A 26,843-nucleotide genomic window follows, 5' to 3' on the forward strand; every position below is an offset into this window, starting at 1 on the left:
AGAACCGAACAACAAGCTCGAGCCGCCGTAGCAACAACGTCCAGACTGTCGTTGCACTGTAACCATACAGTTGTCCTTCAAACTAACAAACTGCAGCTATTTAACGGCTGACAAAAACAAGAAGTATGAAGGAACAGACGCGGTTTTTCCTTTGGCTGCAACTTTTTACAGCTTGTCTGGTGTTTGGGGTAAACGGTAAGTTGCCTATCTCTTTCTCTCTCGCCCTCTTTTAACATTTGTTCTATTACTATCAGTCTTTACTGTCAACAGTCCTTACTGCTCAGACCGCAGCCCACAGCGTCCAGTACCGTGACTGTTTCAGTTGAGTTGGTTGCTTGCTTCCCCTCTCGTCACTTCTGATTTTACACAGTATAAATTAGTTGTTGACACCTCAGAGTTTTTTTCCCCCCTATCTCCCCCCTTTTTTGTGCGTGTGCGCGCGCTAATCACACCCCGGCACAAGTGGTGCCTTCACTTCATCGCCAGAATAATGGAGCTGCGGGCATTTGTAGGTGCAAGTTCAAGCGATCCTTGAATAAGTGGACAGGACGTGTGGGAATGTGGTGAGTGGGACACTGGCTGGTTGTGAAATGGGAGGATTGCAGTTGTAAAAACATAAAAACAACTAACCGTCTGTAGCTGGTTAGATCTAAATGTGTTCCAGGTTTTGTATGGTTTACAGAGTCAACGCTTGGAGGCATTCATGTGCGCATTGACAACCCCCTCCCCCCCCCCTTTTTTTAATTTTTTTTAAAAATAGAGAAGCATACACACACTTACGTCGGCTATTATACTTATCCAGTGTTAACCTTATGCCATTGGCGCTTATCTTTGTTTGCTTTTCCACGCATCAAACACATTTAGGCCGATGGACAAAAGCTGAAATGGCCTGACTTCCACTGCCTCCATTTCTGCTCACACACAAATGGAAAAGGAGTCACATGTGTTTTCCTTGGTATGATGGTGTATTTTCCAAATGTGAAAAAAGGAAGGAAAAAAAGGATCATTTTCCACCATTTGCATATTGAAAAAAAGGGAAATTCATAACTTGGATTACTGTTGTGTAATAGTACATTGCTTTCCAGATTAAACATTTTGATTTATAGTCTATTCAGCTGTCAGTGAGCCACTGGCTTATTCCTCCTGAGGGATTGAAACTCAGTATCAGAGGTCAAAGCAGTTTCTTTTTCTTTACAGATGTATTTGAAAATATGTTGGAAAACATAACAAGAAACTAATAAAGAACAGAGTTAGATTGATTTAAAAATAGAAGCGTAGAAGTGGCTACTTTTTTTCACAGTATAGCATGACTGTTGTACTTGTCATGGTTTCACTATCTGCCTAATACTTCTGTGTCAAGAGTTTTTCCTGCCTTTTGACACCCACCAGAGATTTCGTTCAGAGCCAGAGGTAAATCACCAGGATTGTACTTTTTAAATTGCAGTTTACTCATGCATAAACCATGCTTTTCTTTGTAAGATAGTTAGAAATATCAGGAAATTACACTTTTGTTTCCTGTCAAAGTAGCAAAGACTCATTGTGGACTGAACTAGCTGTTATTTGTAAGTCCATCCATCCATCCATTCGCTTCCGCTTATCCTTTTCAGGGTCGCGGGGGGCGCTGGAGCCTATCCCAGCTATCATAGGGCGAGAGGCGGGGTACAACCTGGACAGGTCGCCAGTCTGTCGCAGGGCCAACACACAGGGACAGACAACCATTCACTCGCACATTCACACCTAGTGACAATTTGGATTTTTCCAATTAACCTATCCCCACAAGCTGCATGTCTTTGGACGGTGGGAGGAAGCCGGAGTACCCGGAGGGAACCCACGCAAACACAGGGAGAACATGCAAACTCCACACAGAAAGACCCCGGCCTGATGGTGGAATTGAACTCAGGACCTTCTTGCTGTGCGGCAACAGTGCTAACCACCGTGCCACCGTGCTGCCGTTATTTGTAAGTCTCCCCTCAAATAGCTGTTTTGAGCCAGAAGAAACAGAGTGTGCCTTGGCTGTGTCTATGGTGCTTGTGTTTGGTGACGAGCCAACATGAATCTTATAATAGATACTTTATGCATTATGCTTTGCTTATAATATAACATCCAAACTACACATTGTGCTTAGTGCTTCTTAGTGAGTTTTATTTTATTGTTTTGTAGATTTAGTGCTTTCGCTCATCAATTGTGTGGAAACACATGCTGTGGAAAAAGCAAGACATAATTGAAGATATGTTCTGTTTGGTAGTTAAGAGAACCATATTTTTTCAGACTTGAAGGATAGTGAAATTAATGGATAATAAACAACTACTCTTACTTATCCCAGGTGCAGTATTGCACAAATGTTTCAGGAACTTTTCTACATCTGTTGCTAAAACTGAAATGAATGTGTTGCTGCTGTGTCATGCAAAATGTTTAGAGGCCATAATAAGAGCTGAGTGGATTTTTCCCACTCTGCATTTGACCTGATTAGGTTCATTTCAGCAGGTTGTGCTTTGGTTGTCTTCTTCATTAGCTGCTGATGGAAGACAAGTGGAAAATTGAGTTCTGTCAGAGCTGAGGCAATCTTTTTCTCATGACAAGACCACTTAGGATAGTTGACGGAACCAGGGCTAAATATAGCCAGGACACTGTGTGCGTATGTGTATAACTTGTGCATGTTGGCAGGTGTGTATGAATAATTTCCTTTTACAAATTTTCTTGTGAGTCTGAGATAATTGCTAATAGATCAGGTAGATATTGGTCTTACTAAATGTGAGATATCTGATCTCAACAAGGAGTTTAATTTCCTGTTAAAGTGATGATGTTCCTTCTTCGAAGTTGCAGAAAAAAAATCACGAAGAGACTTTCCTGAATAATTTAGTTAGGATTGTTTTTATATATATATATATATATATATATATATATATATATATATATATATATACATACAGTGGGGCAAAAAAGTATTTAGTCAGCCACTGATTGTGCAAGTTCCCCCACTTAAAATGATGACAGAGGTCAGTAATTTGCACCAGAGGTACACTTCAACTGTGAGAGACAGAATGTGAAAAAAAAAAAAATCCATGAATTCACATGGTAGGATTTGTAAAGAATTTATTCGTAAATCAGGGTGGAAAATAAGTATTTGGTCAATAACAAAAATACAACTCAATACTTTGTAACATAACCTTTGTTGGCAATAACAGAGGTCAAACGTTTACTATAGGTCTTTACCAGGTTTGCACACACAGTAGCTGGTATTTTGGCCCATTCCTCCATGCAGATCTTCTCAAGAGCAGTGATGTTTTGGGGCTGTCGCCGAGCAACACGGACTTTCAACTCCCGCCACAGATTTTCTATGGGGTTGAGGTCTGGAGACTGGCTAGGCCACTCCAGGACTTTCAAATGCTTCTTACGGAGCCACTCCTTTGTTGCCCGGGCGGTGTGTTTTGGATCATTGTCATGTTGGAAGACCCAGCCTCGTTTCATCTTCAAAGTTCTCACTGATGGAAGTAGGTTTTGGCTCAAAATCTCACGATACTTGGCCCCATTCATTCTGTCCTTAACACGGATCAGTCGTCCTGTCCCCTTGGCAGAAAAACAGCCCCATAGCATGATGTTTCCACCCCCATGCTTCGCAGTAGGTATGGTGTTCTTGGGATGCAACTCAGTATTCTTCTTCCTCCAAACACGACGAGTTGAGTTTATACCAAAAAGTTCTACTTTGGTTTCATCTGACCACATGACATTCTCCCAATCCTCTGCTGTATCATCCATGTGCTCTCTGGCAAACTTCAGACGGGCCTGGACATGCACTGGCTTCAGCAGCGGAACACGTCTGGCACTGCGGGATTTGATTCCCTGCCGTTGTAGTGTGTTACTGATGGTGACCTTTGTTACTTTGGTCCCAGCTCTCTGCAGGTCATTCACCAGGTCCCCCCGTGTGGTTCTGGGATCTTTGCTCACCGTTCTCATGATCATTTTGACCCCACGGGATGAGATCTTGCGCGGAGCCCCAGATCGAGGGAGATTATCAGTGGTCTTGTATGTCTTCCATTTTCTGATGATTGCTCCCACAGTTGATTTTTTCACACCAAGCTGCTTGCCTATTGTAGATTCACTCTTCCCAGTCTGGTGCAGGTCTACAATTCTTTTCCTGGTGTCCTTCGAAAGCTCTTTGGTCTTGGCCATGGCGGAGTTTGGAGTCTGACTGGTTGAGGCTGTGGACAGGTGTCTTTTATACAGATGATGAGGTCAAACAGGTGCCATTCATACAGGTAACGAGTGGGGGACAGAAAAGCTTCTTACAGAAGACGTTACAGGTCTGTGAGAGCCAGGGATTTTCCTTGTTTGAGGTGACCAAATACTTATTTTCCACCCTGATTTACGAATAAATTCTTTACAAATCCTACCATGTGAATTCATGGATTTTTTTTTTCACATTCTGTCTCTCACAGTTGAAGTGTACCTCTGGTGCAAATTACTGACCTCTGTCATCATTTTAAGTGGGGGAACTTGCACAATCGGTGGCTGACTAAATACTTTTTTGCCCCACTGTATATATAATTAATAATTTTCTGCTATTAATATTTATTAATATTTATTAACATCTTATTTTGTATTAAAGAACATATAGCCCATGGAATATCTTTTATTGTATTCTGGACTTCTTTACACACTTTCTGATTACATCATTACTACTTTTACCCAAGTATCTTTTTCCAGCCTGTTCTCACTTTTTCTGCATTGTTGTGTTGAAATAATAATAGTAATATAAAAGAAACAGCTTTTCATAACAGTGCATTTTTTTTTTGCTTTTTAATATAAACTCACCAGGAAAGTGTTTCCCATAGACTTCTATAGGACTGGGAATATTTATGAAAACTCATCAGTTTCTCCCATGGTGGCCATGAAAAAGTACAGATTTAAGACAGTTCAGTTTGGTTCACTTTTCACAAGCTACATCCGTGTTTTATACACATCCTTTGTCTTAGGGGACTGGCATGGCTGTGCATTGGTCCAACACAGAGCTTTGCAGGACAACATCTGTTTTTATATATTCTATATCCTTTTTTTTTTTTTTTTGCTTTTGGAGTTTATTCATCTCCTTGATATGAATGTGTGACGGAAATCTTCATTCATATCAAAGCTCCGTCTAACCATCTGCGCGTTCTGGGTCTTCCCCTTGGGCGGCTGTCTGCTTCAGCATGTGACGACTTTATTATTCCTTTTCCCACCAAATCCCTTGGGGACAGGACAGGCTCTTTCTTTCTTTCTTTCTTTCTTTTAAAATTCCATATGAATTTTGAATAGCTTCCTTAATCAATGTTTCATAACAATATGGAATATCATCTAATTCGGGACACGTTATTAGTGTCTGTCGCCCCACTTTCCAATCTGCCATGCTGAATATTTTACACGCTGTCTTTTGTGCATTCAGCACTGGAGCCAAGTAGAAAATTGATGGGATTTGCATCCAAGATCAGGAGTTGTTTACACAAACTTTTTGTATTCATATGGTCGGAGAAAAGAACGCCAAATTATTGACGGTATTGCCACAAAGGTTACATCTCCAATGAGTAATCCAGTTAAGACTGTTGTTACTATGGAGTTATTATCTCTATTTCAGCTGTAGTCAGCTACAGACGAGCGTGTTGTTTTGTTGATGGTGCATGACTCGTGTGTGCCTGTGTGTTTGAGTGTGTATTTTTAGCGGCTGGCCTTCGTTGTTGTTTTCTTGGGAGCAGTAGCAGATGGCTGTGCTCTAGAATAGCAAATGCAGATTACAGAAACCTCACCTGCAGCTGGAGTCCCGCTGATTCTTAATATTGAAAAGGCTTGGGTTATCACAGGACCTTCTTTGGGCAGCCATAACACATCCACTTCCTGTGTGTTTAGGTTTTCCCTGCTTGCTCCTTGAGCACTCAGTACTACAGGCATTTTTATTATAGTTCAGCACATCCTTAACTGTTTTAACAAGGGCTGGATGTATATGTGTGTGTGTGTGTGTGTGTGTGTGTGTGTGTGTGTGTGTGTGTGTGTGTGTGTGTGTGTGTGTGTGTGTGTGTGTGTGTGTGTGTGTTTGGACATGATGTAAGCTTTTCTCCTTCTGGTACACTGAGTTCCCACACTCGCCTGCCAGCCTGTATGACCTGGCATGCCAGTGTGTGGACGTCAGAGCAGCGAAAAGCATGTTTGTTGTTTTCAGACCACAGGACCTTTTCAGTCCAGTTGTTAAGACCAACACCATTAGCCATTTCTGAGTCCAAATGGTCCTCCAATTCCCAATAGAAAATGAGCACTGAGACGCCATTGAAAGTTTAAAAAATGGTCTGAATTCTTTTAGCTCCATTAGAACAATCAGCGTAGCTGTTCTCCTAGGTGTTATAGTAAAGTAAAGTAAACCAAGGCTTGCTAGGTTTAGTGGCATGAGACGTTAACGGTAAATGAACCAGTTAGTTAACGTGTAAAGATGATTGTATTTAAATCTGTTTTTTGTAGATTTGGATGATATTTGAAGGTGAGCCTGTTTTTGATGTAAAGGTTAAGTATTTTGTTTTTAAAAAGTACAGCACTTATATAACTTTGCATGTAAACAAAGCCAGAAAACTAAATACTAGTAACATTTGGAGGGTTCTCAATAGAACTACATGTTGAGGGTCCACAGTGGACGAGTGCTTATGGCATATGGCAAGAACACAAAAAACAAAACAAAAAACCCCACAGAGAACGTCTGAGATCCACGACATGAGGTCGTTAATATGTTGCTGCATGGTTTGGTATTAGCATGATATCCACAGTGAAACATTGACAGCATCATGTTGAAATGCTGTGAGCCTCACACGGTCCAGGAGATGCCTGGGTCCAGAAATGAGGTTGTTATATCGTCAGTAACACACTGGTATCAGTGCCTTGCTGCATTCTGTCCTGCACTAAAACAACTTTCCATGTCCGCTTCTTTTTTCTGTTCTGTTTTTTTGTTCTCACCATGCATATCAACAGTATGGAGACATTGCCTTTGAGATTATTGACTTCCAAACCCCTGACCTCTGACAGATCTCGCTCATTCTTTGCACTTAACATACAGCTTATGAGACTAATCACCCCTCAGACCACAGTCAAGTTACTTCCATCTGGCTGCAGATAGCTCCTGTTTTGAATACATTTAATAAAGTAATTCCTTAATGTCTTTTTAACCTGTCTAAGAGTATTATGTTTTGTGCACCACTGTTTTTTTTTCTCCAAGTCTCCTTTGATAACTCAGGGGTAATTCGGATGAAAGAAACTTTTTGCCCTTGGCTATGTGTATTTCGTGCACACAGCAAATGGCATGCTCTGTACAGTCCCCACAAATGATTACGTTTAGAATACAAATGGATCGGACATCAGTGCGGAGGCCAGAGTTTTATGTTACCTCAATTTCTTTTTCTTTGATGTGGACTCATTAAGTGTCCTCAGTTTGTCCACCACATTCCTAATGTCCTCAAATGACTCCTCTGTCTTCTTCCTCATTCAAGGTGCACATTAAATGCAGTGAGTCCAAAAAGTCCCTTGTTGTGGAGCCTGCTCATCCTTGTTAAGTGCTCATTTTCTTTCCTGTCTATCCATCTGAATTGTATTGTGATCAGAGGGTACAGAGGATTGACTGAGATTGCTGGTTAACTGTAAAGGTTTCTCCTTCTGTGATGTGGGAAATATCTGTCCCCCCCCCCCAAGTAAACACAACACTTATCACAGACGCTCATACCAAAGCCAGCTCCCTGTTTGGACCGCAATCTAGGGCTGGGGCATCATGGGACAGGCACAGACAGTGACTCATAAAAAGTGAGAGAAACAATGCCCTGTGGAAATGGGTTTTCCAGCCAAACATAACTCCACATACCTTCCTGATCTGTCACTGTGGTTTAGACCATGTTGGGTACTTGTAGAAGTGGTGTACTTTTTTGTTTTTTCACTGCATTAATAACTGTAGCAAATATTATGCATCTATATCTGTACTCTTGTAGTGCAGAAAACTTTTAACTTAAACATATTTTTAAGCTTTAAGTATCTTGGAAGAGCATAACAGAGTTTGGGGTTCATGTGGTTGCATTTGCACAGCATATAACAATATGTTCTATATCTGGTTGCTTTGTGACTCTTCAATTTGATTATACTTAAAATGAATAGGTGTGAACAACAAAAGTTTCACTCATTTCACTCGGTGACAACGGTGTCATTGTAGGGATTATTTTCAGGTTGGGTCACTGCCTCTTTGCGGACCACCTTAACTTGATGCGTCATTAATTTAATTTCCTCAATACACCCAGGCAGATTTTCAGCTGAATAAGTCAAGTCATACCACAAACAGACAGATAAAATGCAGATTGTTGCAAACTTTATTTGATTTTTTGTAAACATATTTTGTTATTCATTTTTATCTGTTAGGTTTCCAGAGGAAGGGAGGATGTGTTCCTTCCCAAAGATAAACAGGCAGCAACTTTGTTTGATAAGGATTTGTTAGTGGTGCCAGGCAGGCCTGTTTCCTAAGAATCCCACGAGATGTGAAAGCACTCGAGGGCCATGACACTGGATACAGCACAGATAACCCGGGATATTTGTGGGCTGGGCACTTCATGGATAAACAGTCAAACAGGATGTTTGTAAAATGGATCTGATTCCTGCAATTCCCTCAGTGCTGTTTGCTGGTAATAACAAATGAGGTCCATATTGTCATAAGTGACCACACAATACTCAGACTACACAATATTCATTTGTACACATTGAAGAGTAGTGCTTCCGACATTGGCTAGAGTTTGCACTGAATAAGTTACTCTGTGTTTTGTTTTTTGTTTTTGTTTTTAAGAACAACCAAGGATGTGTGTGATTGCATTAGAAGCATGCGGCCTTGTGCATTAAATTTAGTCTCTCCAAAATACCATTTTTAGCTATGGCCCTGTGGCCTATGATAATTATACCTTCAGCATAGCTAAAATGCAGTTCTTTAACTTTATATTAGAAGGCGGGGAAAAATATTTATTTCCTCCACCAAAACACAGGGTCAGAACTCCTTTCTTAGCCTGTATGGCAGACTCTGTGGTGATTAAACCACAAGTTTGTCCCAAGGGGTCCAACCTCAGTTTCCTTAACAATTATCTAAATGATGATAAAGTGTTTGCTTAAAAAGGCATCTCTGTCTTCTTGGGTGTTATAAGACACTAAATCATTGACTTCCTCTGTATTATTCGAAGTGTCAAAATAGCTATATAGAGGTGTAATTTTTAAAGTTGATTTCCAAAATACTATGTATCAATTTGCAGAAAATTGTCATTACATGTGGTTTGTTATTTAAACCCTATAAAGGGCTGATAGCTGTGTGAGATGCTTTCTCGCTAAGTTTGCTTTAGGAGGAGGAAAAAGCGCTTTGATAGAGCATGCAGGAAGTAAAATACCCATTTGCTCATTGTTAATTCACTGTACTTTTTTCACTGGTGTAATTCTCAAATAGAAGTAACACATAGTTTGAATAGGAGGCGTCCCTTTTTTGTTGGACTAAAACTCTACGAGTGAATCAGACCTGATTCAGTCATGATGCTCTTAAAACACCACAACAAACCCTCTGTTTCTTTTTTTCCCCCTCCGCCGAGCACTAACTGACATGATTTCCCTCATGCCCAGGGAGCAGCCAGATTGTCAGGTCCAGGCTCGGCAGCAGTTACACTCTGGTAGAAGCATCCAGTGTTTGTGTGGTGTTTACAGTGTAGTGATGGCTTACTCAGCTTTTTAAAACCCTCACTTCCAGCCTGCAGCATGGTGTTTACTCTTCAGAAACACAATATGGGAATAGAATGGAAATATGATAACCTGAACAGCATCATTTTAGTTCTTTAATTGTTGTTACACTCTTACTGAATGGCTTCAGACTATAGTTGTAATGCTAAAAAATGAGCAAAAATTTAATATTAGTAAAAACATACTAATAGTGTGGTGGTTTGGACATATGCCTAACAGTGAAAGATCCCTGTTGTAAGGAAGACGAGACCAAAAAATCCAATTGGGGTTGTGTCAGGAAGGCATCTGTTATTAAAAATATGTTAACATGTGGAGCTACTCCTTTGTGAAAAAGGGATAGCTTCTTCATTGTAAAGACGAATAAAGCCAATGCTAAACCTGCCTACTGTATGTGAGCATATTTTCTGTCCTGAAATATTCTCCTGGAGATATCAGATGTTTGCTGAGGGGGAAAAGTAAACTGTCAAGCATTTATAAATGCAAATAAAAGCAAATAAACCACCGCTGGCTTCATTAAAAAAAAATCTAATTCAATTTCCCCACTAGAAGAACGTACTTTTTTATCAATTCTTGTGCAGAGTAGTTTATTTTAAATGCAGTACTCAACTTGCCACCGTTCCACTCTGTATGCAGGTGATTTCTGTGAGGTGAACGTGTGCACTAATGGTGGGACCTGTGTGACCGGGGCAGGGTCTCCATTCATCTGCATCTGTCCTGATGGCTTCTCTGGAGAAACCTGCAATGAGACTGAGTCTGGTATGTTATGCCTCTGCAGGATGACTGATTCACAGTTTACTGCTTAGTTTTTCCTTAAACATTTTCTGGCATACCCCACTTCAGAAGCCCAAGTTTAATTTTGTTAAATCAAGGTTAAACCCCTTTCATAAAAAATTACATAGAACACTGCTTAAACTCTGTTAAACTTGGTTCTTTTTTTCAATACCCAAAGGACCTTGCAACCCGAATCCATGTAAGAATGATGCCATCTGTGAGGTGACGGGCCACTCCCGCCGAGGTGATGTCTTCAGCGAGTATGTCTGCAAATGCCAGCCAGGCTTTGATGGAGTTCACTGCCAGAACAGTAAGTTTGTGCTCCCTCTTGACTGTTGTAGGTTGCAAATATAAAATACTGGCAGGCTTTTTGTGGGCCTTGTAGAGCTGCTGTAGTGTAATAACTCAACTTAATGAAGGCCAACTATGAATGAAAATGAAAAACAGTGGGTGTTGGAACAGTTTTTGACTTCTACTGATGCTTACTTGTGGAGAAAATTGTAATAAGCAGACCTAAGTCTCCGTGTTGCCACTGTGCTACTATTGTGTGTTTGTTTGTTTGTTTTTTTTACCAGCAGTACATACTTTGCCATGCCATTAACTGGCACGTGTAATGACGTCCACATTGATCAGTGTAATGTGATACAGTTCCTGCTCCTTTTTGAACATGACAGATATTTGTAGTTGTGGTTGCTCGTTTTCTTTTTTGTTTTGCTTTGTTTATTTGTCTCTTTTAATTCTATGTTGTTGTACTTTTTTAACATGTTCAAAATAAAGATTCAATCAATCAATCAATCAACCCTAACATGGAGACAGCCGCTGTGAGTGCTGGTCACCAGACCGACAGTTGTCATCCTTTTTCAGACGTCACTCAGACTAGGTTGCTTTAAACAGGGTCAGCCTGAAAGAGTCGAAACAAGGATGGGAACGTGCTGCGCTCCTGCAGCTGCCTCCACCCCTGCACACAGAGACAGATGGTTACTGTTTGCAGGAGAAGGCAGCAGAGTGACAGTTACCACACATGCTCAAAGAGCTCATTTGCAAGTCAGACCTTCAAAGTGTATTTTTGTGTGAACCTGTGTGCTTTTCTGTCCTAGGTGGCCAAGGTGCAGATTTAAATTCAAAGAAAGGTAACAGTGAAAACAGGAGTGTTTGCTGCACTTATCACTTATCTCTTTTCCTTCTTGGATCCAACTGCTCTCTGTTCACTCTGGCTGCATGTGGAGGCTGAGGAATTTGGCTACATTCACAGATACACTTATAGACAAGGAACCGCTGAGTTCAGCATTATCTCTAACTCAGCACAAATAGTCCTTTATGAATCAAGGCCAACCACAAAAACAGCAGTGATATCATTTTAGCATTAGATCCACCAACTTTTAATCAGTTCAACCACCCTGATGGGATGGGTCTTGTTATACTAAAACATTTGCTCAGATATCATTGAAGCTGTGCATCATTCCCGCTGAGACTATTCTTAGTTAGCGTATTGTCTGTCTTGTTAATGTTTGTTTATAATGGAGCACTGTAACAAAAAAAATAATTTCCCCCAGGGATCAATAAAGTATTCTGATTCTGATTCAATTAGGTTGCTTCCAAGTTCTCATCTATTTTAATTTACAGTCCCCAGAGTGTATTTAGGTTCAAGACATTCTTTTTTTCATTTAAGAAACCATACCCAAGGAATCTGTTTCTGTTTTCTTTTCCCCTCAAAAACCACAAATCACAGCTCATCAAAATCTATACATTCACAAGTCATTTGGCAGTTAATGTTATCTACGCTGCCAGAGTATGAGCCCTCCACGGGGCAGGCATTTACACTAATTAGATGATGCCTCAGGGATAATGAGGAGTGGAATTTATTTGACCATGTCTGTTTGAGAGCCCCCCTGAGGACTGCTGGGTCATAAAGGCCCCCCTCATTTTACAGCTTCCGATGACTTCTTTGACAGTTTAAGTGCTCTAAAATATGTCTCTGTGTGTGGGCAAGGAGTAACTATCATGGCAGCCAGCTCCTATGGTTTGTGTGAAGCAGAAGGAGTCTCGAAGAAGAAAACCGGTGACTGTGGTGAACCCAGGGATGTAGTGTAGTTAAACATTTAGCCAACATTCTCACATTCACTTTACACTTGCACATTCAGACAGAAATATGAGGCCAGAACTTCAGAAAAATAAAATATTCAGAAATGTGAGGCTGTATAGGATTGGTAATGCATGGGAGTCTGTGATTGGAGTGATGGTGCTAATCAGAAAGCAGTCAAGCTCAAAGCCTGACAAGCAGGTGTCAGCAAACTGAAAGCCAGATGTAGGAGATGATGTTCTCACACAAACTACTGCATGGAAAAAAATACTATAAATAGAAACAGAAAGGAAGTGGAAGATTGGCTGATCGGGGAATGGGGGGTACAAAATGGCACCATTCAACTCCACTTCAAGATTCGCAGCCTAAAATTCTTTTGAGAAACACATCAAAGGAACAAGAAATCTACTGGAAAACAGCTTAATCACGTGTGGGCTGCACATCCCACATGAACAACCGCACGCAGCTTATAATCTCATGTACAGACTGTTTAGCATACACTTACACACACACACATGGTTTATCCCTCGTGCCAGTCTAGCCAACAGAAAGTGGCGGTCCATGCTGAGTGCTAGCAACGTCAGCGCTGCTTCTGTTGCCGGGTGAAAAAGCAAACATGGAGGCGGAACAGTGAATTAAGTCTGCCCTCCTTACAATGTCACACTCACTACTCAGGTCTGACTGCAGCAGTTCTGATTGTCCTGTCAAATTGGCCTAAAAGCCTTTATGGGTTGTACAGAATTTTTGTGTGTGTGTGTGTGTGTGTGTGTGTGTGTGTTAGGGGGGTAGGTGGAATATAGAGATGCAGAGAGAGAGAGAGAAGGATGTTGAATGCTTTTCACTTCAGACCGAAGCAGATTAATGCAAACAGTACATAGAGTCTTTTTCTTCTTACATTCATTAAATCCCACATTTCCGAACAGTTATTCCGACTTCTTGGAAATCAGTGCGGAGGCCAGAAAAGGGTGTGTCTATGAGTGTTCTGATCTCTCATTTGTTTTGGGAGAGTTTTCAACTCCTCCCAGGATGTGGTGGTGCGGACAGTCTGGGACACATGCCCCCTGTGGAATACAGGGTGTGTGTTTCATGTGTGTTTGTGCCGTCGTGAACTCTGTTGTGCCTGGCATATATTTATTGGTTCTCTACAGTCTGCATTTAAGAAGCCCTGTTGACCTAATAGGAACTCAAAGCAGCTTATGTGGAATCACTACATGATCTTAAGAATCACGACACAGCTGTCAGGTGTTTTGATAAGAGGCTGAAGCCTCACAGGTAAAAACAAACAGACTAGTAAGGGTGGGTAGTCACAATTAACCATAGAGGTTGCTTCCATGAAAATAAAGACATTACAGCTTGGATGGATGAAGTGAAGTAAAATTATGTATTTTTTTTTATATTAGTTCTTGACATTAAGTTATTTTTAAACTAAAAGGAATTTCTTTGTCAAAAGTAAAACATTCTCTGTCCACTAAATAAGTATACATATTTGAGTAATACTTAAAATTTTATTAAGCAAGTAGGCTTTAAAAAAAACTAGACTTATGGCATTCACCCATGAAGTTATGATAGGTTAGAGGAGCCTGCTGTGTTTTTATTTGAAATTGTAGTAAGTCTAGTGGCTTTGCCCGAGATCCCCAAGAAAGTACACCAACCACATTTGTGTAAATATGTAAATATAATGTGGTGTTTAACTTTAGATTACTTCTAACTTTAGAAGGGTTTTGCAGGGAACCTTGAAATCCGTCAAACTTCCCCTTCTCTTTTCTTTTTTCTTTTAAGCCACAAGAACATGAAGTCATGAATAATGAATACATCATACAAGGGTGGAGATGCAGTAATATAGATAGTAAAATGTTGCACTATAGAAGCTTTGGTGTTATCGTGTGTCAGATCTATTATAGGCTGTGCTATAACAGTCTGTCCAGTTCACAGCACACAGGAAAATAACACATTTCAGCCTTTTTTTAATTTAATAATGCCGCTGGGGTTAAGAGCAGCTCTTGGTTACTGTACCATGGCAACAGTATGAAAAGTGATTAAAATATGTAATCTTGTCACTTCATGTTGGCTTTAGTTTGAATAAATGACTTTGGTCCTGTTTAATAGTTGTGCTAAATTTCATAAAAATCATAAGGTTGAAAGTTGCTAGCATTTATACTGAGTTTAGCAGTTTCATATAAATAAGTTTCAGAAGGTTCTTAAGTAACGTCCTTGGTGTGTTGCTACTCTTTGTCTTTGTGGAGAATGTTTCTGTTTTGTTGTAAAATCACATCAATCATTTAGTTTCAGAGCTCACTTTGAGAACCTTGTAAGGTCTAGTCTCACACTGTGAGGTATGGAGAACATCACACTTTTAAAAGAGCAACTCCAAAGCAGGTTTGGACTGTCAGACGCAAGCTAGCACCTCATCCCACCCTGCTGCAGCACAGATCCAGGATGCAGACAGCTTTGCTGATCACCACATGCGCTGCCAGCAGACCTTGGCTGTGCTTCGATCAGGGTCAGATTTCAAACAAGCCACGTGAGATCTCTATTGGTTTTCGCTTCATGCTGAGACGGATATTGACACTCTAAATATTGTGGTAGTGTGCCGTTTCCCTTAAACGTGATAGGGTTTGTTGGATTCCAGCCATGGAGAGCTGACCTGTTTAGCTACCACGCACTCATCCCACTAAAATCTATATGCTCAAACAGTGAGCTGATACTGGGATGCTACTACACACAGAACAGTCAGTATTGTTTTTCTTTTAGTCGTGCAGGTCATACATTTTGCAACATTTCCCTTGCCTGTTTTTTCCCTCTCTTCTTTCCTCCCCCTTTTATCAGATAGATGGATAAATGGATTAGCGCCTGGATCTGACAAGGCTGTGTGGTCCTCCTGGTCCTCAATCCTCTTACAGGAGGAGGGCCACCAGCTGACGCTCCTCAGAACTTGACAAGAGTTTGTCTTACTAATGTTGTCTGGTTTGTTTTCTTTGAAACCTCACAGATCATCTCACTTATTTGTGACAAGAACTCAGTTTGTCCCCACAAAGCCTCTCGCCCCAGAAAACAGCTGTCTGATTTTAAATAAGTTTTAAAGTAAATAAAAATGGAAGATTGACCTTTAACTTTTGACTGTTTCTACCCATGAATTAGCAAAGTGCAAGTATTCATACACCATGTGCTACATTCATCCTACACATTTTATTTTATATTCCTTTTTTCTGTTTCTGTAGTTTCGAATGTTGTAACGATCCAGTGCATGTAAAAAAATAAAACAACAATAATAATAAAAACAATTATGCTGTAATAAATTGTTCTAGTAAAATGTAAAAGTGCTCTGATACAGGAAATACCAGCATGCCTGGATATAGACAGAGGTAGCTGCTAACATTTTTTTTTTTTTCACAACAACAAAGAGATCAAAGAGCCTATTTGCAACATGCAGAGCCTGATGTTTAAAATATTCAGCTGCTAAAATAGTAGGTTTTATGTGATGTAGCATGAGCTCCCCGAGCTAGAAGTGTCACAGCTGTGGACCTCATTATCCAGAGTTTGCGGATGCACATTTCAAAATGACTATATTCCTCCTGTGACGTTTGAAAATGAATGTTTGGACACAGTGCTATTTATAGAGAGAGCATGTGGGCAGGAAGATGCTGCTGTGTGTGCGTGTTTGTTGGTTAGAAACATTACATCAACGTGCTGAGTTGTTTGCGTGCATTTCCCTGCGTAATAACAAGCACTCAGGATTAAAGCTTTAGAGATTTGGTCTGAAATTCTGCTTTTTGTGTGCAGTCATCTGTACAACCAGCATCATTCGTGCCTTGGTCCTGAATGTGGTCAATATAGAGTGCCTTCAGTGCCAGTTTAGTCACACTGACAGTTGTGGTGGGTGAGATGAAAAGGAGTTTAGTCCCATTTTCATTCTGCTGATTTGTCCTCTCTGACTCATGTGCTACAGTTTTTAAGTGGGACGCATAATGTTTGTAAGGGTGCCATCAAGAGGTGATGCAAAGAATCACAGCAAAATGAACACATTCAAGGCACTGAAATGATTCTCCAGAAGATCATCTATTCTACTTTGAGCATCCAGAAATGGAGTCAGAGATTTCCTATAAAGACACGTTTACTTCTGGGAGATTTGTTTTATAATCTACACCTTAAACACATGATCTCATGTGCAGTAGTCTCTTTGATGTCAAATATCTCTATCAAGTTTGCATTTTCTGACTAAGGACTAAGCTCGTCTCACTAACCTCTCTACAGCTCCAGTTCTGCTGGCACAGCATGAGGTGACCTTACTGTAAATCAGATGATTGAATATTGAAATCTGTTTCTCAAGCATGATATGCAACTCACTCACACTTCTAACCGTAATCTGCTTTTAAACTTACCTATAGTTGACCTGTCCTGTAACAACACTGACTGTGATTTATCTCCCTGTAGATGTAAATGACTGCGCTGGACAGCCATGTGAGAATGGCGGTACCTGCAGAGACCTGGATGGAGATTTCAAATGCCACTGCCCTTCCCCTTATGTAGGAAAACACTGCCAACTTCGTAAGTGTCAGACAAGCACTTGGTATGACAAAATGCTTTGAGGCAATAAAAAAAAACTCCATATCTTCTTAGTTTTATTAATGCTAATGTAACAGAAGCACCGTGATTAAAGGAGGTGCACGACACTAAAGAGGATAGGGGATGGTGGCCAAGCTGCTGGGGTTTTATGATGATCAATGCTCAACATAAAGATGGTCTGTTCAAAATGCAAAATCAATACTTTGTTCAATTAGGCTGATTCAGTGCTCTGCATCCCTAATGATTTTATGGTTCAGGTTAGTAAAAGTTATGCATACACATCACGTGTGTGAGACCAGATACTGACTTTTTACATTCCTCTCCATTGGTGACTGTCAGATGCAGAATTTTGGGGGGAGTTCTTCATCCCTTGAGCCAATTCTTCTGAATATGATACTTGAGAAATGCGTTGTTGGTACTGATTTGATACAGACATTCACTTGGACTTAATAAATAAATAATAAACTAATTTCAGTTTTGTTGTCAAAGAAAACACAATTTTGGTTATAAGTGAAGAATTAAAAAGCAACAGCAGAAAATCTTCTATAGAGTTTGGCCTCTAGCTGCCAATTACATTACCAACACAGACATGTCACCTATTTAAATTAGGTTGATTACTAGTACGGGTGGATGCTGGGGTTGTGAAGGATTTGAATCAGCAGGTAGCCACGCAGGGCAGCAGTAGCACTGCTGACATATCAGACCCCAAGACTGGTATGATACTGGGGAGTGAGGCGTAGTACATGTGAAACTATCTCATAGGCTTCACACCACGTGAAGAACGTGAAGACTGCATTGTGACATAATGTTTATTCAGCTCCATATCTCAGAAACAGAAATGAAATGGAAATAAACTTTAACCTAACCCCAGGCTCTTTCTTCAGGCTGTATTTCTCTTCTCGGCATGGAGGGAGGAGGCATTGCCGAGTCACAGATCTCAGCCTCATCAGTCCGCTACAGCCTACTGGGCCTGCAGCGCTGGGGCTCTGAGCTTGCCCGCCTCCACAACAAGGGACTGGTTAATGCCTGGAGTGCTGCTGCACATGACAAGAACCCATGGATACAAGTGAGAATAGTTATACAGTAGATTATGAGTGTAACGCAGGCAGTTAGAAAACTGACCATGTAGACTGACAATAATAAATAAAGGCTGGTGAGAAATTAGGGTCTGGAATCATCGAGATTTAGAACAAATGCATTTCAATCATAAACCTTTAACATATTCTCGCAGTATGCAGAGCTTTTTGTTTGGACTGCTTAATTTTACCTCTTATGTTTTTGAGATTTTGAAAACTATTTGATTTAAAGGGAAGGGAGACTCATCTTACCATCATCCATTTCTACATTTCCAGATTAACATGCAAAGAAAGATGCGCTTCACAGGAATTGTGACACAGGGCGCCAGTCGCATGGGCACAGCTGAGTTTATCAAGGCCTTCAAGGTGGCCTCCAGCCTGGACGGCAGGACATACACCATGTACAGAACAGATGGACAGAGAAAAGACTATGTAAGGCAACAGAAGAATAAAACACACAGTATTGTAGTTGAAAAGTCTGTTTTCCATTGCTTTATGTTAGAATTGCAGTAACTGTTCCAAACAAGACAGATTCCACAGTGGTAAAAGACTTTCCTTTACAAATAAATAATATATCACACATCACACAGATAAATCTGGTAATACTCTACGGTTACTATAATGGCACACTTTTGACTGCATCAGCTTGAAAGCAGAAGTTTATTCAAGATAGGTCACAAATCTGCTAACAATGGTTGCTAACACTCACCTGATGGTGCAGTTGACACAGTTTGCTTGCTCCCACCTCTCTCCTAGGTTTTTCTGGGGAACATGGACAATGACGGCACCAAGACTAACATTTTTGACCCCCCGATCATTGCCCAGTACATCCGCATCATTCCCGTTGTGTGTCGTAAGGCTTGCACTCTGCGCATGGAGCTGGTGGGCTGTGAACTCAACGGTAAATTCACAAAGAAAACGTCCGCTGTACACATGCCGCGCACACGTGTTAGGTTCTCAGTTTATTGAGGTTTGTTAGTGACTGAAAGAAGCTTTTTAACATGCAGGCTTAATGTGGGAGGAAGTTTTCAGGAAGGGAAATCCAACAGCCTTTTTTCTGCTGGCATTTATCTCCTATGTTTTGTCACTAATTATTTCAGTTTTGCATTGAGCGGTTAATCATGATCAAACGATGTCATGCGCAGGGTAATACTGTTTGCCAGCTCTGAACGCAGCTGTGTGCTGTCTGAGTCTAAGATGTTCCCTAAAGAATTTATTAAAACCATATGATTATATATACCACAACATATTGGATGCTAATTGGTAAAAGACTCATCATATTCCTCGTCCCAATGTTGTCACCCCAGGAGGCTGATGTAATATGTGGTTCTTTGAAGTCTTCTGTATTTCAGTAGAAGCATATTCATCTTTCTTTTCCTTTTATCATAAGCCAGTGTAGTTCTTTCAGTCTTGCTGGCCTCGTTGCACTGTCAGACATCTGTTTCTCTTTGTTGTCTCTTATCAGTGTGTGTTCTTCTTCCACTGAACTTCAGTTTCTGCATGATTCCACAGTTGTGTAACACGAGATCTCGACCAGCGTGTGTTTTTGGTTTAATCACTTTACAACATACTAATACTTTCACATTCACTTTAATACAAAATGCTCATTACCTAATCTAGCACTGTTTGTTTAACATTCACTGACTTGCTTTAACGCTGTTGAGTGAATCAGCTCAATTGTAAAGATGCTGTTTTAATATTCAGCTGCTTGTGCTAAATATTTTTCATGCAGCTTTGACCCCTGTTCATTTAACATGCATGCTCAGCTGTTCCACTAACCCATCACTCATTATAAGTCTGTTACAGCCTTTAAATATTACACTGAGCTCCACGCATTTTTCTTTTTTTAAGATCTTTATTCTGCACATGTAAAATTACATAAAGTAAGAATACTGTGGACCTCCAGTCACTGTAAAACCTAATGTTCTCCTCATCCAGTGGGTGTTTGTCAGCCTCAGGTGTGATTGGGTAAGAGCAGAGACGTTATAGAACAAAGAAAAGTAGAAATCTTTGGGCCAAGCAAAACCAAAAAACTAATAAGCCATTCATCTTGTTGCATGCTCAGAGTTGAAGCTCATGTAATTTTAAACTGCGGGTTGGTGGGCATAACTAATAGTATTCATAATGAAGATGAAGGCAAGTGTATGTAGTGTTTTTTTTTAGCTTGCTTTATCCTTGGTGTGAACAAACATGGCAGTGCTCTGGTGAGCTGAGCCAGGCACTCCAAGTATATGATTTTATGTCCCCATGAAATTAAAACATTCATTTAGACAAAAGCCCAATGTTGTTAGCCTAAAATGGCAGCTAAATAGCAAGACTGTCTTGTAGAAGAAATGTAGTTGGTCTAAGGGTTAGGACAGTACATTATGAAATATAAATGATTCCCACCAGCCGCAACAAACGGTTGAGAAACACCCACATTTTGTCCTTGCTCATTTGTCTGTCGCTTCGCATCACTGGCTGGCCTTGGGCTGCTTCCTGTCCGTCCTCTGTCTATCATGCTTTCTTTCTTTCTTTCTTTCTTTCTTTCTTTCTTTCTTTCTTTCTTTCTTTCTTTCTTTCTTTCTTTCTTTCTTTCTTTCTGTCTATCATGCTTGCTTTCTTTCTTTCTTTCTTTCTGTCTATCATGCTTTCTTTCTTTCTCTCTTTCCTTTGTCTCTTCTTCTCTGCCTGGTCTCACCTCCACAGTGTATTCAAACGCTTCAGGTTGTTCAGAGCCAATGGGCATGAAGTCCAGATTGGTGTCTGATCGCCAGATTACAGCCTCCAGCACCTTCCGCACCTGGGGCATCGAGGCCTTCACCTGGCACCCTCACTACGCCCGGCTGGACAAACAGGGCAAGACCAACGCCTGGACTGCTGCTACCAACAACCGATCTGAGTGGATACAGGTGGGAGAAGACTGGCCAGAGTTGCACACTGGCTTTTATTTAATGCATTCTACTCATGTAAAGGTTCTTTTTTTTTTTTTTTGTCTATGACCTCAGGTTGACCTTCAGTCTACCAAGAGGATCACAGGAATCATCACACAGGGAGCCAAAGACTTTGGCTCTGTCCAGTTTGTCACAGCCTTCAAAGTCGCCCACAGTGATGATGGACAGTTGTGGACCATAGTTAAGGACGAGACCACAAAGACAGACAAGGTCGGTCCAACAGCACAGGGGAACAAAATTAATTTAAATGTTCTTCTAATTACTGAGTAAAACTTAACACACCTAGACTGGCCACAACATTAAAACCATCTGCCTAATCTTGTGTACCTTCCAGTCATGGTACCCAAACAGCTCTTACTTTAACCATGTGTTTGTTGTAATCAGTAAATAATTAAATAAAGCAAAAAACTGAATAACAACAAAATCTGTATTTGATGTACTTGTCTGCATCTGGAGTCAGTTATGCTGTCACTGGGACTGATTAGTCTTCTGTGTGTATTCATTTTTCATTACAGCCAAAAAATCAATTGATCTGCAGATGCAGGCAGTATACGGCCAGATTAGGTCACACTGAGGCGTGGCTCTGATTTAATCAATAAAACATTTATGACTTTATGATCTCATTTTGAATTTTGTATTTTATGTTGACAATGGTTTTAGATCCCATGTTCCTTTTTACTTTTGCAACTAAAATATCTTAATGGAGCTTAATAACTTTACACAGTAAATTAAGGGCGTTTTAATTAGAATTAACATTTACTGTTGCAACAACATGTGAAACTGTTGTGTTAATTTATCACTGTCTTCTCTTCAGATTTTCCCAGGCAACAGCGACAACAACGTTCACAAAAAGAACATCTTTGAGCCGCCGTTCTACACCCGATACGTCCGCATCCTGCCGTGGGAGTGGCATGACCACATCACCCTGCGAATGGAGCTTCTGGGCTGTGACGAGTAGCGTTGCCCCCCCCCCCCCCCCACCTCCTCTTCTCTACCTCCTTCCCCTCTCTTTGCTTTCCTCCCTTCCCTCTTAATTCCCTCCTTTCTTTCTCCCTGCTGAGCCACACCTGCACTGCCTTGCTCTCAGCCCTAGAGGGCAGCAAACACCAGAGTAGCACACCACGACCTAAACCCTGGCTGGCCGGAGGTGGGAGTTGTTGCCCCTAACCAGTGTTACCAGAAGTCCACGTGTGCCCTCTGTTTTTGTTTCCTGAACTGATCATTCATCTTTTCCACCTGAACCAAATCTGGGATCTTTTCAGGAAGCAGATCTATGGACAGATATGATCCAATCTATTGGCAAAATATAAATAAAATTGTGTCCCTAATCCCCGTGTTTGAGGTCAGGGGTAACAGGACTGCTGCTGTACCAGTTGGTGCTACCTGGACTCTGATCTTAAATCAGTTCTTTGTGGAACCTCCGAGACCCACAGCTGGTGATGTATATACGCTCCATTAAAACAGCTTGCACATGTCCTTTAAATTAACCTTGAGCTCCCCCGAAGAAACACAGAATATATATTATCTTTTGAAGTTACACTGAGGGTTATGGACAAAACTTATTCTGAACATAATATCTAATAATTAATATATGATTAACATATTGGCAAATAACCAGATTTTTTAAATGTATTTTTATTTGAAAAAATGACCAAATTTACTTTTATTTTTTAATAAAATAAAAGCTTGTAATATTTTATTTTGCTGGGCAAAAAAAAAGTGAGACTGAAAATTTCAAGGTCAGTCTTAGAGTAGTACTAGTCTTTCTCGCCAGTGGTTTAAAGAGTAAAATTCTTAGTTTGTTACCTTTTGTTTCCTTTCAGGGCAAGATATTTAATATCTATTTAATATCTAGTTCCAAGCTTTAGTATAGCAGCCACTAACAGAATAGTGTTCCTTTTTTGTACAAGAGTAAATTCTTGACCTGGATGCAATCCACACATATTTTTTTGCCAGCACATCCTCAGGTTGTTGTTGTATTTATAAAAATCTAGTATATGGTGCACTGGTGCTGACACACAGAACAGAAAGAGGAATCAAATGTGTTTAAGTCTCCATCATTACAAACCTATAGAGTCACTTCGCTTGTGATCTAAAATACCTGAGGAGACACCTGGGATCAGATATTTTAAACAAAGTCTGTCGCAGGGTCAACACACAGGGACAGACAACCATTCACACTCACTTTCATTCGCACATTCACACCTAGTGACAATTTGGATTTTTCCAATTAACCTATCCCCACAAGCTGCATGTCTTTGGACGGTGGGAGGAAGCCGGAGTACCCAGAGGGAACCCACACAAACACGGGGAGAACATGCAAACTCCACACAGAAAGACCCCAGCCTGATGTTGGAATTGAACTCAGGACCTTCTTGCTGTGCGGCAACAGTGCTAACCACCGTGCCACCGTGCTGCCGGTAATTAGTATATGAAAGAAAAAAACACTTTTTTTTCTTTATTTGCAAATCGTTCAAACACATGCTGCAGTCATTAGAGGGGATAAAATTTTTCAAAACATTTAAGATCACTGTTTTTTGTTTTTTTTAGTTATTGCAGTCTTTCATGTGTTATTAGCTATAGCAGATATATTTTACTTTTATAAAGTCACATTTGTGGTTTGGTTATAAAAGTCTCAGATCTGGACCCCCTACTCAACTTATGTTTTACTGAAATAACAGTATTAAATCAGTAAATATATGTATTACCAGATGCAAGCCTAAAACTAAACGGATGTCGTCTCAGGTCAAGGTAGATCTGCTCCAAATGTACAGCAAATGCTACTGAACTCTCCTCTTTCACTCACTCACTCGGCCCTGCTTCTAGTCGTGTTCACACAGTTTCACTTTTTTATGGCACTTTTATGTTTGTGTTTTGAAAGTATTAAAAAAAAACCAAAAAAACAAAACTGTGCTGTGCATTGAAGAACAAACATAGATTTTGCTGTTATGTGTAGAGGTAAGCAGCAGAGAAATCAAGTTTGCAGTTCAGTGTCTGTTGGATTAAACTGAGTTTTGAAAGTGGTGTGTGTGCGTGTGTAGGGGGGAAGGGGTTTGGGTTTAACATTCATATACGCAGTACGTTTGTACTGGGATCTGCCTGCATTGGTAGACGCTAATGTTTGCAGCAGATCATTTACTTTGGGTCCAGCATTATGCCTCCAGTTCAAAGCTGCAGCCCTGCTGATAAGATACCGAATTAAAGCTGATTTTAACGCTTCCACTGGACATGACACAAGCCTCCATATCATCAGCTTTCTGCCACCCTGTCACAGTATTCTAAACCTTTCCACCCCATGAATTATGAATTATGGGCTTGTGCAATATTATACTGTGTTAGTTTTGATGACAATAAATATTAATTCAGGATCCCTAAAAAATGCATGAGGGGACAGCAGTGCCACTGAGAGGTCGCGGAGAGTACACTGTACAGTATTTATTATCGGCGCAGATGATTCCAGGCAGCCCTCTTATCCACGTCTGCATGCGTTTTATTGGTTAATAGTTGCTCAGTTTAAGTTTCCACTTTATTGGTGACATATTTTTTCTAGATAGTCATCAGCATTGAAGTTATACATATCTTGTTCCCCTGTTCTGGCTTTTTTTCTGATTGATCAAAAAGAAACTGATGATATTGATGTGTTTTATGTATTATGAGTTACTGACTGTTGATCTCTGAATTTTGGCTGGTTTGAAGCTTTTTTTAAAAAAAAAAATTATTCCAGTCTTGTGTTTCTAAGAGGACCTTGTGTTTGGCCTTTGTATCTTTTAAAATGAACGAATAAATAAAGAAAACTGAAAAACTGTCATAATGAATTGACTGGGGGTTACTTGAATGTTACAGCAGCAACCTTTAAATCTGTCTTTGGGTGGCAGACTTAGGTTACATTATGCTGAATTAATTGGACCTGTTTTCCATTTTAAAAGGTGGCAGATCAAAAGATGAGGAGCGTGGAGGGTCGTTTTTGCCTGTTTAGCATTTAAACACCCCAAGGGTCTTTCTTTTTACCACTCTGCCTTTTTAAATGTATCGTCACCCAAAGAGGGCATGTCTTCTTTTCTCATTACAGCCTGTGAAGGTCACTCCCAAGTAGGGAAATCCCTCTAAGGTTTGACCCACATAATTGCAATCATATGAAACTACATTCACATGGTGACACAGTGGCGGTTAAATTCTTGTCGGTTTGGGCTTTTTTTTTGCTAGAACTGAAAAAACAAAAGGTAAATGTTGTGGAAAATTACTCCAGCAAAACCTTCAGATGATTGTTGTTGTGAAGTGCTCCTATATAATAAAATTTAGCTGAATACTATGGTTTTTGTGCTTAACCATTAAATTCTGGCTAATTGTGTAAAAAAAGCAGTAAATCCAGTTACGACCAGCCCTCCCAAGTAAGCCAGCTGTTTTCCCTCTGATCTTGCTGGCAGTTATGGTGTGAGTTGAGAACCTGTCTCCTTTGTTTCCCCTCTAGAAAAAACCCCAACACATTTCTTCCTCACCTCTATTGTGCTTTCTCTGCACAGATAGCTATTTAGTGGATTGTTGTTGGGTTTTTTTGCCACATATATCTACTTCTTAATACACAAACATTTTTATTGGAGGGAATACTTTGCTTTTACAAGTTATTTCTTACTTATTAACCTTTAGAGTACTTTCAAAATCCCTAAATTGATCCCATTTTTTTAATCAGCGAGATTAATGTCTTTGTCAGGAAAGACCTGAGAACAAAAATGAGTCACAAAAACACAAACAACAGACAAAAAATGCGGAACAGAGTAAACAATGTGTTAATAAATGCAGTTAAAAGAATGATAAAAACATGAGATGATTAAGCCTATACGTGGGGGCTAAATCTCCAATTCAAGGGCAGTTTGAAGTTGTTGACATTTAAAGGTGCGTGGTATATGAAACCAGTTTTAATGAGTTTAAAACTTAATTGAAAGAAGAACTTAATGTGGTTTGAAGACATCACAGGGGCTTTCTTGACACAGCATATTTCCACCACTGCTGAAAACCACACTATAAATAAATTGCATTTAACTGGATGCCAATAGGCTTTCTGTTATTTTCTTGAGAACATTAAATATTATATTGCAAGTTGATTATTAATAGGAGAGCCGTGTCATGCCTTTTTTGTTTTCTCCCAAGATGGGCTCAGTTTCAAAGGTTTATCAGTTAAAAGTAGGGCCGTCCCCACCTCTTTAATCTTTCTGGAACTGTTTCATAATTTTATGAGTAATTCAAAAACAAACAAACAAAGAGAATCTTGAGAGAAGGAATGAATAGGAGGTTTTTCCAACCTGTTATCAAACCTTTTCATGAACCGTATGAACTCTGAATCAAAGTCTACTGTGAACAAAAATTCCTGGGTATTTGTATGACTCAGCAAGAGTAACAACATTTAATTGTAGGATGCTCAGAATTTGTGGCAGAGGTGGAAAATTCCATGTGCTTGATTTTTTCCAGTCTAGGATAAAGGAGTGCTAATTGTATTTAAAAGTATTTTAAAATTGTGAAAAAAGTGCTAATCTCCCCTCTGTTTTCAATCCACCCGATACACTCCAAAACCACTTTAGGTTTGTGATTTTCTCCTGTTTGTCAGTGTGGATCTTCATCATGGAAGAACAGCACAGTCTACAGATATTTCAGTAATACTGACAATTTTTAATGAAT

The 26,843-nt window shown here is 40.1% G+C and overlaps 1 protein-coding gene across 4 annotated transcripts; it reads left to right on the forward strand.

Moving 5' to 3' along the window:
- mfge8b (milk fat globule EGF and factor V/VIII domain containing b) lies at positions 1–24,984 on the forward strand. 4 transcript variants are annotated; one of them, XM_085164905.1, is made up of 11 exons: positions 1–195; positions 10,384–10,506; positions 10,700–10,831; positions 11,619–11,651; positions 17,033–17,146; positions 18,049–18,230; positions 18,517–18,672; positions 18,997–19,141; positions 20,929–21,131; positions 21,228–21,383; positions 21,988–24,984. In XM_085164905.1, exons 1-11 carry the CDS (start codon positions 126–128, stop codon positions 22,129–22,131), a joined length of 1,458 nt encoding a protein of 485 aa, XP_085021031.1. In that variant the 5' UTR covers positions 1–125; the 3' UTR covers positions 22,132–24,984. The 4 variants fall into 4 exon arrangements, with proteins under 4 accessions (XP_085021031.1, XP_085021032.1, XP_085021033.1 ...); XM_085164906.1 differs by having other exon boundaries at positions 2–195; positions 20,947–21,131; XM_085164907.1 differs by lacking the exon at positions 11,619–11,651 and having other exon boundaries at positions 2–195.
- Positions 24,985–26,843: the final 1,859 nt, after the last annotated feature.

The sequence above is a fragment of the Neolamprologus multifasciatus genome, chromosome 7 (genome assembly GCF_963576455.1).
Source record: "Neolamprologus multifasciatus chromosome 7, fNeoMul1.2, whole genome shotgun sequence".
NCBI classification, from domain to species: domain Eukaryota; kingdom Metazoa; phylum Chordata; class Actinopteri; order Cichliformes; family Cichlidae; genus Neolamprologus; species Neolamprologus multifasciatus.

Excerpts from the sequence above, each read along its gene's own strand:
- mfge8b (XM_085164905.1), top strand. The coding sequence starts at position 126 with ATGAAGGAACAGACGCGGTTTTTCCTTTGGCTGCAACTTTTTACAGCT. Across the intron at positions 19,142-20,928 it reads GGTGGGCTGTGAACTCAACG|TGTATTCAAACGCTTCAGGT; the intron begins GTAAATTCACAA and ends TCACCTCCACAG. Across the intron at positions 21,132-21,227 it reads ACCGATCTGAGTGGATACAG|GTTGACCTTCAGTCTACCAA; the intron begins GTGGGAGAAGAC and ends CTATGACCTCAG.